The sequence below is a fragment of the Lissotriton vulgaris genome, chromosome 3_2 (assembly GCF_964263255.1).
Source record: "Lissotriton vulgaris chromosome 3_2, aLisVul1.2, whole genome shotgun sequence".
In the NCBI taxonomy this organism is placed as follows: Eukaryota; Metazoa; Chordata; class Amphibia; order Caudata; family Salamandridae; genus Lissotriton; species Lissotriton vulgaris.
This window is the reverse complement of record NC_141690.1, coordinates 113,494,796-113,506,999: the sequence shown is the minus strand read 5'-3', so window position 1 is coordinate 113,506,999 and position 12,204 is coordinate 113,494,796. Positions and strand designations below refer to the sequence as shown.

Below are 12,204 nucleotides of genomic sequence, written 5' to 3'. Positions count from 1 at the left end.
ATGGCAGGCGAAGAGTGGCACTTGGTGTGCTCATGCATCCGAGAGTAGAGGGAGGACTGGCCGTGCCAGGATTCGATACCTCCTACATACATATCAGCCAGCTACCATGGCTCACAAAGGCAGTGGTGAGCCCAGTGACATTCAAAGTATTATCCTAAATTGTATGGAGCTTCCCATTAGATCCTTAGCTCTCCCCCTGGAGTTACACACAGCCCGACTAAGCTGGAATAGGTGCTTGAGGCGAGCTAAAATTAGATGCCTTATGCTCTGGAGATTCCGCTACTCATGTGTGAGGCCCTGCCACATGGGGGCAACTTGCAGAGATTAATGTCTTGGGCTGAGCAGGGATTGGGAACTATAGGAGACCTATATGAGGAAGGAGCTTTGATCCCCTTTAACGATCTGCAAGATCGATATGATTTACCCAGGGGGGGACTTCCTGTTGTATTCCGCCCTCCCTGCGGCTAAACGAAAGCATTGGAGAGAGAGTCTCACTGAACTGCGGACGTCACTAGGATGCCAATATATGGTAATGGTGGCAGGTACTATCAAGGTGGTCACATGCTTATACAGGCGTACAATGCGAGAAACATTGCAGCCCTTAACGGAATTGAGGGTGAAGTGGGAGGCAGACCTCAACAAGGCTATTCCAGAGAAAACCTGGGGGGGGGGCTAGTGGAGAGGGCTTGGAAGAGCACCAGGAATTCCAGATTCCAACTAGTGCATTTCTACATCCTGCACAGGGCATATCTTACCCCAGAGAAGATTAATACATTTTAGAGTCCCAAACAGCAGCTTGTCCGCGATGCAATAGGGAAGGAGCGGATTTAAACATATGTTCCGGGTCTGGGTAGTTTCTGGGAAGAGGTAACAACGCTGTTGGCGGATATTACTTACAGAGAAGTCGAAGCGTCTTAGGGGTACTGCCTTTTGCATTGGTTTCCGCACACATCTAAAAATTAAATCACAAGTACATTTATAGATTGGGGCTTAGTACTAGCAAGGAGAGATGCACCTGAAAGCAAAACAATGCCCGAACGTAGCCAGGTGGAAGAAACAACTCAATAGGTGAGCAGAATGTGAATCAGGATGCAAATAGCTAAACGAACGGGAAGCGAGAAGGCACTGGAAGCAGCAAGAGCTTGGGAACCCTTGGTAGTGCTACTCCAAATCCCAGATGAGGCCGAAGATGAGGAAGTGAGGGTGGAACCACTGGCAGAGTTAGGTTAAACACTTTGTAGCCCCACCTAACCCATAGCCCTCGAGAGTCTGATAGCAACCCCAACACACCACCACTCTCATTGACTGTGAGCTTCTACAGTGCGCCCTTGCCAATGGTGAAACAAAGCCTGAAGTAAAAGAGGGGAAGGGTAGGGAGGGGGGTGAGTTGGGGAAGGGAGTTTGACTTAGAGATTAAAGATAGCCGTAGCCGTAGCAATCCAGGAAATATCACAAATAGCGCCTGTTCTTTGGTTTGCTGATGGTGGAGGGAAGGTTAATGGGAACAGAGAGACTTACTGCCCTTTTATTTGGTAAGGCTGGTGTGATGTGAATATCATGATCCAGCTAAACACTCTCCTGAATACTAGTAACTATGATGCATTATTGATTTCTGGAACCTTTTGTAAAACCCCAATAAAGTTTGTTTTAAAAAAAAAAATGAAGCCTCCCGATAGTAATCATTACAATTCTTTGAACTCTTGTTTGCTTCACCCTCAGAGCTCCGGATGGTGACTACAGTACAGCCAGCTTGCAGTCTGTGAAGGATGACGTGTTCATCAATGTCTTCGATGAAGTAGTCTATGATATCCTGGAGGTTAGTCAGTAATTCGAGGGTCATGTGAACTCTCCCTTTGTGTAACTTTTGTTACACAAATGTGATCCATTGATAGCTGGAAAGCAATGCATGTAATTAATGCAAGGCATTATCTTAAGTGTCTTTGTAAAGCATATTGATGTATATCCCACCTGCCTAGTAAGGTGGCAAGTATCGGACCTAATGATGTATGGAAAAAAAGGAACCACTGTGTACATTACAAGACTATTTCAAGTGGCATAGTACTTATGCGATTAACAAGACTCAAAGTCCGTTTCCTTTATAAGCTCACAAAACCTTAAGGTTACTAGAGATATCCTTGTAACCTATGGTAAGAATTGTTATCCATTGTAAGTCATGGTTGCACACTCACTCAAATATTTTGTCATTTGAACCTTCTTATGAAAATGTTATGGCTGCAGGTATGTTGAATTTCAGTTGAATCTGTAATGTGAATAAATAAACACAGCAATATGCCCCTTTGTACGTTGTGAAAAATATACTTAGAGCGTCTTGATGTAAGTCACTGTCAATGCTGGCCTTCTAGTTTGTAAGATGTAGATAGATCAGTTCCATTGTAGTTCCATCAACATTGGGGAACTCGCCTGGCATGATGGGCATCAGGCAAAGAGCGTCTAAATGATTGACCTCATGCCTTTTACCAATTGTAAATATTTCTGAGCTTGAAATTAAAGTGAGGGCACTGTGGATTAGATGTAACCCTATGCACATGCACCCGCTCTTCAAAGAACCAGGACTTGCCGAGGACTGGATAGAGGTCAGGTATAAATAATATGTTAAAACATAGAAACTTCAAAGGGTCTACCCTCTTTTTCTTACCACTGTACATGTATTTCCATATGTAACCTGCAGCATAGAGAAACGGTGAGCCTATTCCTCAAGTTTAGCTGGGTCCTTGATGCTTCCTGCATTGTAATGTCCTGAAGGCGAGCCAACCTCAGTGGGTTAATGCACCTACTAAAGAGATGTGTGTTTACCGTATTGGTCACAAGGAGAAAGGTCTCAGGGTTAATGTGCCTACTGCTATGATCTGTGTGTAATCTGTACACCAAAACATCTGACCTCTCCTGCCCAACAGCAGTTCTTCATCAGTGAGGTCTTAAGATTAAATTTGTAACTAAAAAAATGAAGCATCTATTCCACTCACAATCCCTGGTCCTGCTACCTACTCCACACACCCTAGGTGGCCTCAGTCGATGTTTGGCATGGGGACCATTGCCTTAAACATGTGGTGTCAGCTCCAAAAATCATTACCTCAATCAAACAAAGGAGAGCACATCTTTGCTGGCTGAATTACCTTATTGTAAGATGGGGTAGTTCTGGCAAAGAATGTATTTTCACCATGTTCAGTAATAAGACACACACTCACTGTTCTTAGATCTGTTTTTAATCGACATAGTAGTTTGACACAGAAAAGGGTACAGGAAATATCTGGAACAGAAGAAAGTAAGTTCATAAAAGTCGAGCACGTGACCAGTGATTTGACTCATACAAGGGTACAGGTAATGTCTGGAAGAGAAGAAAGAATAGAAGGAAAGTTCCATCAAAATCCAGCAGGTGACCAATACACATCTTGATTCTTGAAGGTGTAAGTTGGAGGAACAATTATTCTGCAACAATTTTATTGCACTGGCACCTGTCGTACATGCTTTAAAAAAATGTATATCACTTGTGGTGTCATCCGAGCGATATGAGCTCCATCCTACAGCAGCCAAAGGTTTGATTGGGTTCTGCCTCAACTTAGCGCTAAAGCCGTTGGAAATAGTGATTTATATTTGCAGGAAATCTTGGGAGCTGTAGTTTCAAAGTATCAGGTAATTACATTATCTGGAAAGTTGAAAACAACGGATTCCGTCGGGCATTAACAGTACATATCAGGAGATGTATTATTTAGCTGCATGGTAGCCAGCATCACAGCATCATGCACACATTGGTTTCAGGGCTTTCAGTAGACCAAAACACTGCTTATGTAAGAACTATCACTTTCGTTTTACTTTTTAACAGTTCAGAGAAGCACTGCCTTTGACTTTACAGTACAGAGGTGGCAAGCATTAGTGTCCTCTATTGGCCTAGGCAACTAATTACCACACACATAGCAACCCCAGGGATTAGACTTTTCTCAAATATTTCTATCCATCATTTTCCGTTTTTGTCCATGTTCATTTGTCCTCATAAGTTAGGGTATAGACAGATACATGCCCTGAAGAAGCCACAGTGCCACAGGGGCCAAAGCTGCTCCTCCTCAACAACCCAAAGCACATCTGGAATGCTTGCCTTCCAGTTAAAAACGAACTTGCATTTATAGGTGGATTACTCCATTCGGGGCTTGTATATGACTGTGGTTGCTCTACTTCTCTAGTGAGAAGGAAGTCTTAAAAAGAAAGGAATGAAATATTACAGCGAGAAGGTTGTCATGGCTAAGACTTGCTGAAATCTTTCCATGTGTTGCTTGTCTCTGCAATCACCAAAGATTCGAAAATTCGAATAGATCTTCTGCTACCAAGCAGATGTATTTAGTTTCCTAGCCAATTATGGCAACTGGGCTTTCCTTTCTTTGTTGCTAAACGTGATGAATGCCTTGTCATAGTTGGCTGACACCCAATATAGGTATTAGATGATGAACCCATGAGACCCAGTGAGAGTTACCAATAAGTACTTAATAGCACGGCACCCACATGGTGATCTTCATGCAGGGTCTCTACATTATGTAACTAAGTGTCTTCATATTATTTGAATATCTTTATTAGTATTATTAATTGATCCTTTTCCAATCATTCCCAAGGACGACCGTGAAAGAGGAAGTGCAATACATACACGCGTTGAAAGACACTGGCTGGGATCTATCAGAATACCTTTCACAACCATCTACTTTCAAGCTAGGGTAAGTAGCACTTTTAAGAGTAAGGATTGCTAATTGTATGTAAACGTTACATTGGATAAATAATCAAAGGTATTCATTAATCCAGCGCATAAACCTTGTCAAGGAGGTGCAGTGTTAGTGGCTCCCAGCATTTGCTTAATCATTTACTGTTCCACAGTTTTATCCTTTTTACTTCAGCTACTTTCCATTTGCTTCTTAATACGGTACAACAGATTGGTCCTTGGGCCCCACTGAATCAGTAATGTATTTAAATTCAATAGTAATTCTCCCATTTATCATTTTCTAGCCTGTGCTCACTATTGGACTGCTTTCAGCTACTCTGCCTTGAGTTGGTGTGTTTTGTTTCTTTGTGGAACATTCCTCCCCGAAAGAGGGCTCCTCCAACTTTGGTGAAATACTCTCAAGCTTTTTGTAACAGTGCCTCAGATTCACCTCCTATCCTGTTACGTATATGTGGGTTTGTTCAAGCATATACAGGCGTGTGGGTCATCAGTCACTTAGCACATGGCCTTTTCCTATGGATTCTTGCATTCCCATTTGTAATGGTTTAAGCTAAAGTAGGGAACATGACAAGACTAAGTTTGCTTCTCACAGACAGACTACATACTTCCCTTTTATAATTTAGATTCAAGGTAGCAAGAACAGAAACTGAATCTACTGGTAGTGTTGTCACGATTTTGGATAAACGGCGAAGCCATTCATTCTTCAGACTTACTAGGTACTCTAGGCGCTTATCCTGAGAGCTGTGCATTTGCACGAGGAGAAAAGAAATACGTTTTCTTGTCTGGCCCGATAAAACAGCAAGACTCATATACAGCTTCCTAAAACGTCTGAAAACTAATATATTCCTAATCTGGGCTAGGTCCCCTTCATTGTTGTAAAAAGAATGAGTTTGCCTTTTTGTGGAGTGTTGACATTGCTCAAGTCAGTGGGCGATGTGATCTAAGCCTTCCTCTTGTCAATCACAACCTCTTGCTTTTAGAGTATCAGGCACCAGGAATATCAACTTTGATTCTCAGTGTCCATGAATGCAGATTCTAGCCTAGAATTGTTGTCCATACTACCTTGTTTCAGTGCTTACATTGTCGTCAGGTGAAACAAGACATACCAGGTTCATAGTATCATAACACATCAGCACTGACACAAATTCTTAAAAAATTTATTTTAAGATCCAGAGTGTGCAAGGTGTCAGTAACCAACCAGGTCTGGACACACTCAAATCATTCTCTCGAGTGAGGCAGCCATGCTTAATTTGCTAAGGAAGAAGACACACCATATTGTAAGTGCAGAAATAATTTGCACACCAACTAAATCCTGAAGACGGGTTCAACGAGAACTAGAGAATCTGACAAGGTGATTACGAATGGTATTATCCCTAACACATCCAGATCCACTCAATCGAAGGTGCAATCCGTGTGTCTCCCTATCCCATACGAAATTTTGAAACTGTTTTTGGAGCACAGCACGTTGAAGATCATATGATTCGCCTGCAACGATTCCCTGAGGCGGAAGCCGGGGAAGCTCTTTAGAAATTTTAAAGCTATCTTATAAAAAATTGTCTCTTTGTTTTTAATTTGCACTTGCACTTTACCTGCTGCCGCGATTTAGGATGCACAGGTTCCTACGTGCCCTGCGCTCCTCCCTCACTGCTGCAGCCGAGTTTGGGCTCCTGTCAGGTGAGGGGCCGAAATCTTTGACGAGGAGTGGGTCGGCAGACTAGTGCTCGCCCCTCCCGCCAATCCCCAGTATAAAAGCAGCGTTAGCCCTCATGCGTGCCATTCGCCTGCAACGATTGCCTGAGGCGGAAGCCGGGGAAGCTCTTTAGAAATTTTAAAGCTATCTTTTAAAAAACTGTCTCTTTGTTTTTAATTTGCACTCACACTTTACCTGCTGCCGCGATTTAGGCCGCACAGGTTCCTACATGCCCTGCGCTCGTCCCTCACTGCCGCAGCCGAGTTTGGGCTCCTGTCAGGTGAGGGGCCGCCATCTTTGACGAGGAGTGGGTCGGCAGACTAGTGCTCGCCCCTCCCGCCAATCCCCAGTATAAATGGCCACACCCACCAGGAAGCGCAGCGGATGAGCGCAGCGGGCGCGCCGACAGCGTGCCGAAGGCGCGCCTAAGGCAAGCCCGTCTGCGCCCGTCCGCGCCAGACCGAGCCCTGAGCCCGAGATCTCTGCAACACCAATACCACCCCCAATCAGGTACTCCCACGAAACCCTCCTCCAATTTAGGAATAGCACCCCTACTCCTTGCCTCCATAACATCTCTCCAGAGGAACGACAATCATGTTGTACTCACTGTCCTTACAGACTGACGCCACGCATCCCTCCCAAAAAAAGCTGGATTAAGATGGCCTTACTTAACTGTAGGTCCCTCCCGAAATACAGTGCAGAAATCAATCTGCTCTTGTTGTAATCAGAACTTGAGGTACTCTTCCTTACCGAAACATGGATCAATTCAACTTCGGACCCTGACATAGTTCAAACACTGCCCCCGGGTACCTAATTAAACACCAGGATAGACCCTCTAGGATAGGGGGTGGAGTCGCAATTATTTTCAGAAACAATCTGTCCTGCCATTTTAAGGACAGTCCGATTCAGGATTGTGAAAATATCCGCTTCTCCATCTACCTATCCCCCTTAAAAACACTTTCGGGCATCCTCGTCTATCGCCCTCCAGGGCAGCAAGGTCTATTTTGCAAATCCCTAGTTGAAACTATTTCTTCTCTCGCCTGCCTATCCCCTAACTTTACTGTCTTAGGAGACCTAAATATCCACTTTGATGACTTGACAAACAAAACAGCGGAGGACCTTAGGGAAGATCTAGCCTCCCTCAACATCCATTTAAAAGTTAATCAGCCGACCCACTCTAAGGGCCACCTGTTGGACCCCATATTCACTAACATCCCTGACCTAGTAGTGGGCGAGCCCCTTCCCATGCCTTGGTCAGACCACCACTTAATCCCTTTCAAGCTTCAATCTTCCACCGAAGCCCCGGATAGACCCCCTCCCCAAGCACCATCTCGCCCTTGGCCAAAATTGGACACGGCAGCTTGGGCCCATGAGCTAGCCACCACTACACCTGATATCGACCCAGATCCTTCCCTGGCGGAGTTCCAACCCCGAAACTGGATTGAACAATCCCTAGACTCAATCCTCACCAACAAACCACTTCCCAGCAAGAAGGGAACTTTTAAATCTCCCTGGTTCACCCCAGAACTGCGCGAACTTATTAAAAGGTGTAAAAAGCTTGAGCGTCTTTGGAGAGAGGACTGGGCAAACGAGAGTAAAAGTGAATACAGGTCAGTCATGAAGGATTACAAAACCTGTATAAAAAACACCCAGGCAACATTTTTCGAAGGAAAAATATTAGCCACAGCAAACTCCTCCAAAAAAAATACCGCATTGTCCGCCTGATGACAAAAGCCCATATTGGACCCATCTGGCATCAGATGCAATCAGCTAGTCGAGTTCTTCTCAGCTAAAATCAATAATATTCTAAAAACTCTCCCCACCCACAGAACTCCCCCATACCCCCTGACTTCCCCCACTTGCCCGGAGGCCCCTCTCTTCGAGGCTTTCTCGCCGGTGTCCACAGAGCTGTTTCTGGCCACTCTACATACGGTGAAGAGTGGGGCCCCTACAGATCCAGCTCCCATGAACAAATTAAAACTGGTTGCCTCCACGGTTTCCTCCCCCTTTACCAAACTTATCAATGCGTCTTTCACCCAAGGCATTGTTCCCAACAACTGGAAGAAAACAACAGTTTGCGCGCTTCTTAAAAAACCTCACCTCGATCCTGCCGACTTGTCCAATTTCAGACCAATTTCTCTCCTCCCGGCCATTAGCAAAGTGGCTGAAAAGATTGTCGACCACCAACTCTCCTTCTTAGAATCCAACCACCTTCTCCGTCACTCCCAGACAAGGTTCAGACCAGGACAGGGAACGGACACCGCACTCCTAGCCGTGATCGAAGAGGCAAGAACCATTCTAGACGCGGGAGGATCAGTGGCAGTGATCCTCCTGGATCTGAGCGCCGCTTTCGACACGGTGGACCACGCCATCCTTATCTAACGTCTCAACATGGCAGGAATCTCTGGTACCGCCCTGTCCTGGATCAAGTCCTTCCTAGAAAGCAGAACCTTCCAGGTGACTGACGGCTCCTTCAACTCCAGGGTTTTCCCCCTCCAGTGTGGGGTTCCCCAGGCTCCTCCTTGAGCCCCACACTTTTTAACGTATACCTGTCTCCCTTAAAAGACATCGTAACACCTTTCGGCATAAAGGTAGTCATGTACGCCGACAACACCCAACTGGTCATCTCCATAATCCAGTCAACCAATTGCGTGGACAACTTGTCTTCCTGCCTCCAGAATATTTCACAATGGATGTGCGACTCTCGCCTCAAACTCAACGGAGAGAAGTCTGAGATCCTTCTTCTTGGTGACCCTCGCAAACTCCCCCCTCCCTCACTTGTCCACCCTGTATGGGATCGCCCCCCACCCCCAAAAATGAAATCAAGAGCCTTTGTATCTGGATGGACCAGGACCTCAATTTTAAAGTCCAAGCAAGAAAAACCGCTGGCACTTGTTTGGCCTCATACAGGTAGCTCGAAAAATCCTTCCATTAATCCCCTTCCAGTCCAGGAAACTGCTTATGCAGGGGCTAGTTATCTCTAGACTGGACTACGGAAACGCCCTGTACTTAGGTGCCCCATCATCGGTCATCAACAGACTACAATGTGCACAGAATGCCGCTGCCAGGCTCCTTACCGGAACAAAATCCAGATGCTCCACCAAACCCGCCCTCAAATCATTGCACTGGCTCCCAATTCAGGAGAGGATCACCTTTAAAACTCTCTGTATCTCACACAAAATACTTCATGGCAGAGGCCACCCTATTTTGAGACCGCTTATCAAACCCCATCATTCCAATAGACAGTTGAGATCAGATTCCCCCTCCTTGGCCAGTGTCCCCAGAATAAGAAAAGCTCATTCAGGGGGACGTCTCTTCTCATATAATGCTCCAAAGTTATGGAATACCCTTCCGCTCCCCATTCAAAGGGAACAAACCTACTGGTCTTTCGTAGACTACTGAAAACCTGGCACTTCCCATAAAAAACTTCCCTCTGAATCATGCAGGTCGAATGTCAGCGCTGGGACGCCCTTGGGTAGCTACGCGCTTTACAAATCTGAAATCAAATCAAATCATATGGAGTAAAAATGTGCCAGTTGTACCAAAGGATAACACAATTTGATACTTAATCTTCAAAAGAGAATATTTTGAAACCAATCAACAAGTACAATGCTATCTGAAGGTATTTGGTTATAGCCCATATAGAGAGCTTTGAGTCTGTCCTTATTGGTTGATTCTTTTTTCCAAAGAGATTAATGTTCCTCGTGAGCCTACCAGAGAGGTGAATCCATTATGATCATATGACCAAAATGCTGGTTAGACAATATTAAACCAAGGAATTAGTCCCTTGATTATATTTTACTTTCTTAAGAAGTAGTACTTCAACAGTTTCGTTTTTTTTCATCCCACCTTGAATCTCATACTTTATAGTGCTGGTTTGTTTTATCATATGGACTATTAACGTCCAAAGCCAAAATAACATTACAATCTTTTTTTTTTCTTTAATTTTCCTTGCTGAACAGTCCAAATTGTAATTTGTTACTTTTTTAATGTTACTATTTCTAAAGAGAAGCTGTGTGCTTGGTTTTCTGCTGAAAAGTGATAAAAGTGTGATGTAAGCAGCCCCTATTTTCCCTTTATTCTACCTATGCTGGGGGTTCTGGTGTGCCACCACTCTGAAACATACTCTCGCTGACATTCAACAACGTGTGATTTCGTGCATGTGATTTTTTTTAATGCATAAACAGTAGGCACTCTAATTTTATAGGGATGCACTTCAATAGTTTATTATAAAACATATATATATATATATATATATATATATATATATATATATATATATATATATATATATATATATATATATATATATATATATATATATATATAATCCACAATTCTGCCAATGAGCAAGGTCGCGCACTCAAGGGGATTCAGTCAAAAAGTATTTATTCACCGGAATTCGCTACGCGTTTCGACACAACAAGATGTCTTGATCACACGATAACCTTTCCCCCGTGTTGAACAAATTAAATACACAGTGAAGTTACACAAATAGTAAACATAGATGATGTACATTTCCCTCAATGCATACAAGTTAATTACTTGTCGGCCATATTGGAATGGAGTATTTGCAAATCAAAAAATACGATATAAATCACAGTGATACATCATTACAGTTTGTAATGGAAAATATATATGGGAACTAGGATAATTTCCAATTAAAAAGTGATTTCGCCTAGTATACTAAATAAAACGACCCATCTGGTAGTTTTGGACAATGTAGTCTCAGTAAAACTTTTTTACGGACCATTGACATCAGTAAATTATATACATATTACCAAGCCGGTAATCATGCAAACACCAGTAAACAGGGTAAAACAAAACCAGTGGTTAAGTTCCCTATTGGTACTCAGTTCATAGTTCCCAGGTAAGGAGCAGAATACATTCCAATAGTAAGTGCATTCGGTCTAGTGCCTCAGAGTCAGAAAAAGTGTAGGGAAGCGAAAATTGTCCCGCAGTCATCTATGTAAACCGCGAATAATATCAATTCAAAAAAGAGAGGAAAAAAGTGCCCATAGTGAAAGTCTTATCTTTAGCAGGGTGACGTGATATCTTCCATTCAGACTGGAGAAAGGAGGGGCCGTGGTGAGGTGATGAAAGTGAGTGCTGTCCCCCATCCTACTCTCCTGAAAGAGACATAATATTAACATCATTAAAATGATTTAAAATATATACAAAAGTATATCTGATACACATAATATTTGCAAGATACTTGAAGAAAAGAACAACTGTACACAGTGGGAGAACATGCTGACTGTCCTACAGGAAGCCTTCAAAACTAGAATGATTAGCAATGAACACAACCACAGTATGCATCGATTATTCATTATGAAGATGAGTTGCCAGTTCCTCATCCATATTGTGCCCCCCCGGGTATCTGGTCTCGAGCTCCATGATCCATCTTGACTCCCTCTTACGGAGGGCCAGTTCCCTGTTGCCACCCCGTTTACCTATATTCACTTGTTCTACTGCGTAGTATCTTAACAAGGAATTGTTGGAATTGTGGAAATCTTTAAAGTGTCTGGCTATGGGGTATTTGGTATCTAAGTTAGTAATAGCTCTAAGATGTTCCAGAACTCTTTTTTTGGCCATGCAGGTGGTACTTCCAACGTACTTGATGTTACAGGGGCATTCTAAGACGTAGATGACATAGTTGGTGGTGCATGTGAGGAATTGCTTAATCTTTTTGCGTTCAGAAGTACCAGGGATTACTATGTCTTTGACCATGACACTGGCTTTGCATGCCCGGCAGTGCCCACATGGGTAGAACCCCTTAAGTCCTTCAATGTGT

General features: G+C 43.6%; 1 protein-coding gene across 1 annotated transcript in view; it reads left to right on the top strand.

Moving 5' to 3' along the window:
- The window catches only part of CC2D2A (coiled-coil and C2 domain containing 2A), a 432,763-nt gene that overhangs the window by 321,367 nt on the left and 99,192 nt on the right, over nucleotides 1-12,204 (top strand). Inside the window, exons 26-27 of the mRNA XM_086964074.1 lie at nucleotides 1,720-1,816; nucleotides 4,620-4,718. Coding sequence (XP_086820200.1) covers nucleotides 1,720-1,816; nucleotides 4,620-4,718 — 196 coding nt within the window. The remainder of the gene's footprint in view (nucleotides 1-1,719; nucleotides 1,817-4,619; nucleotides 4,719-12,204) is intronic.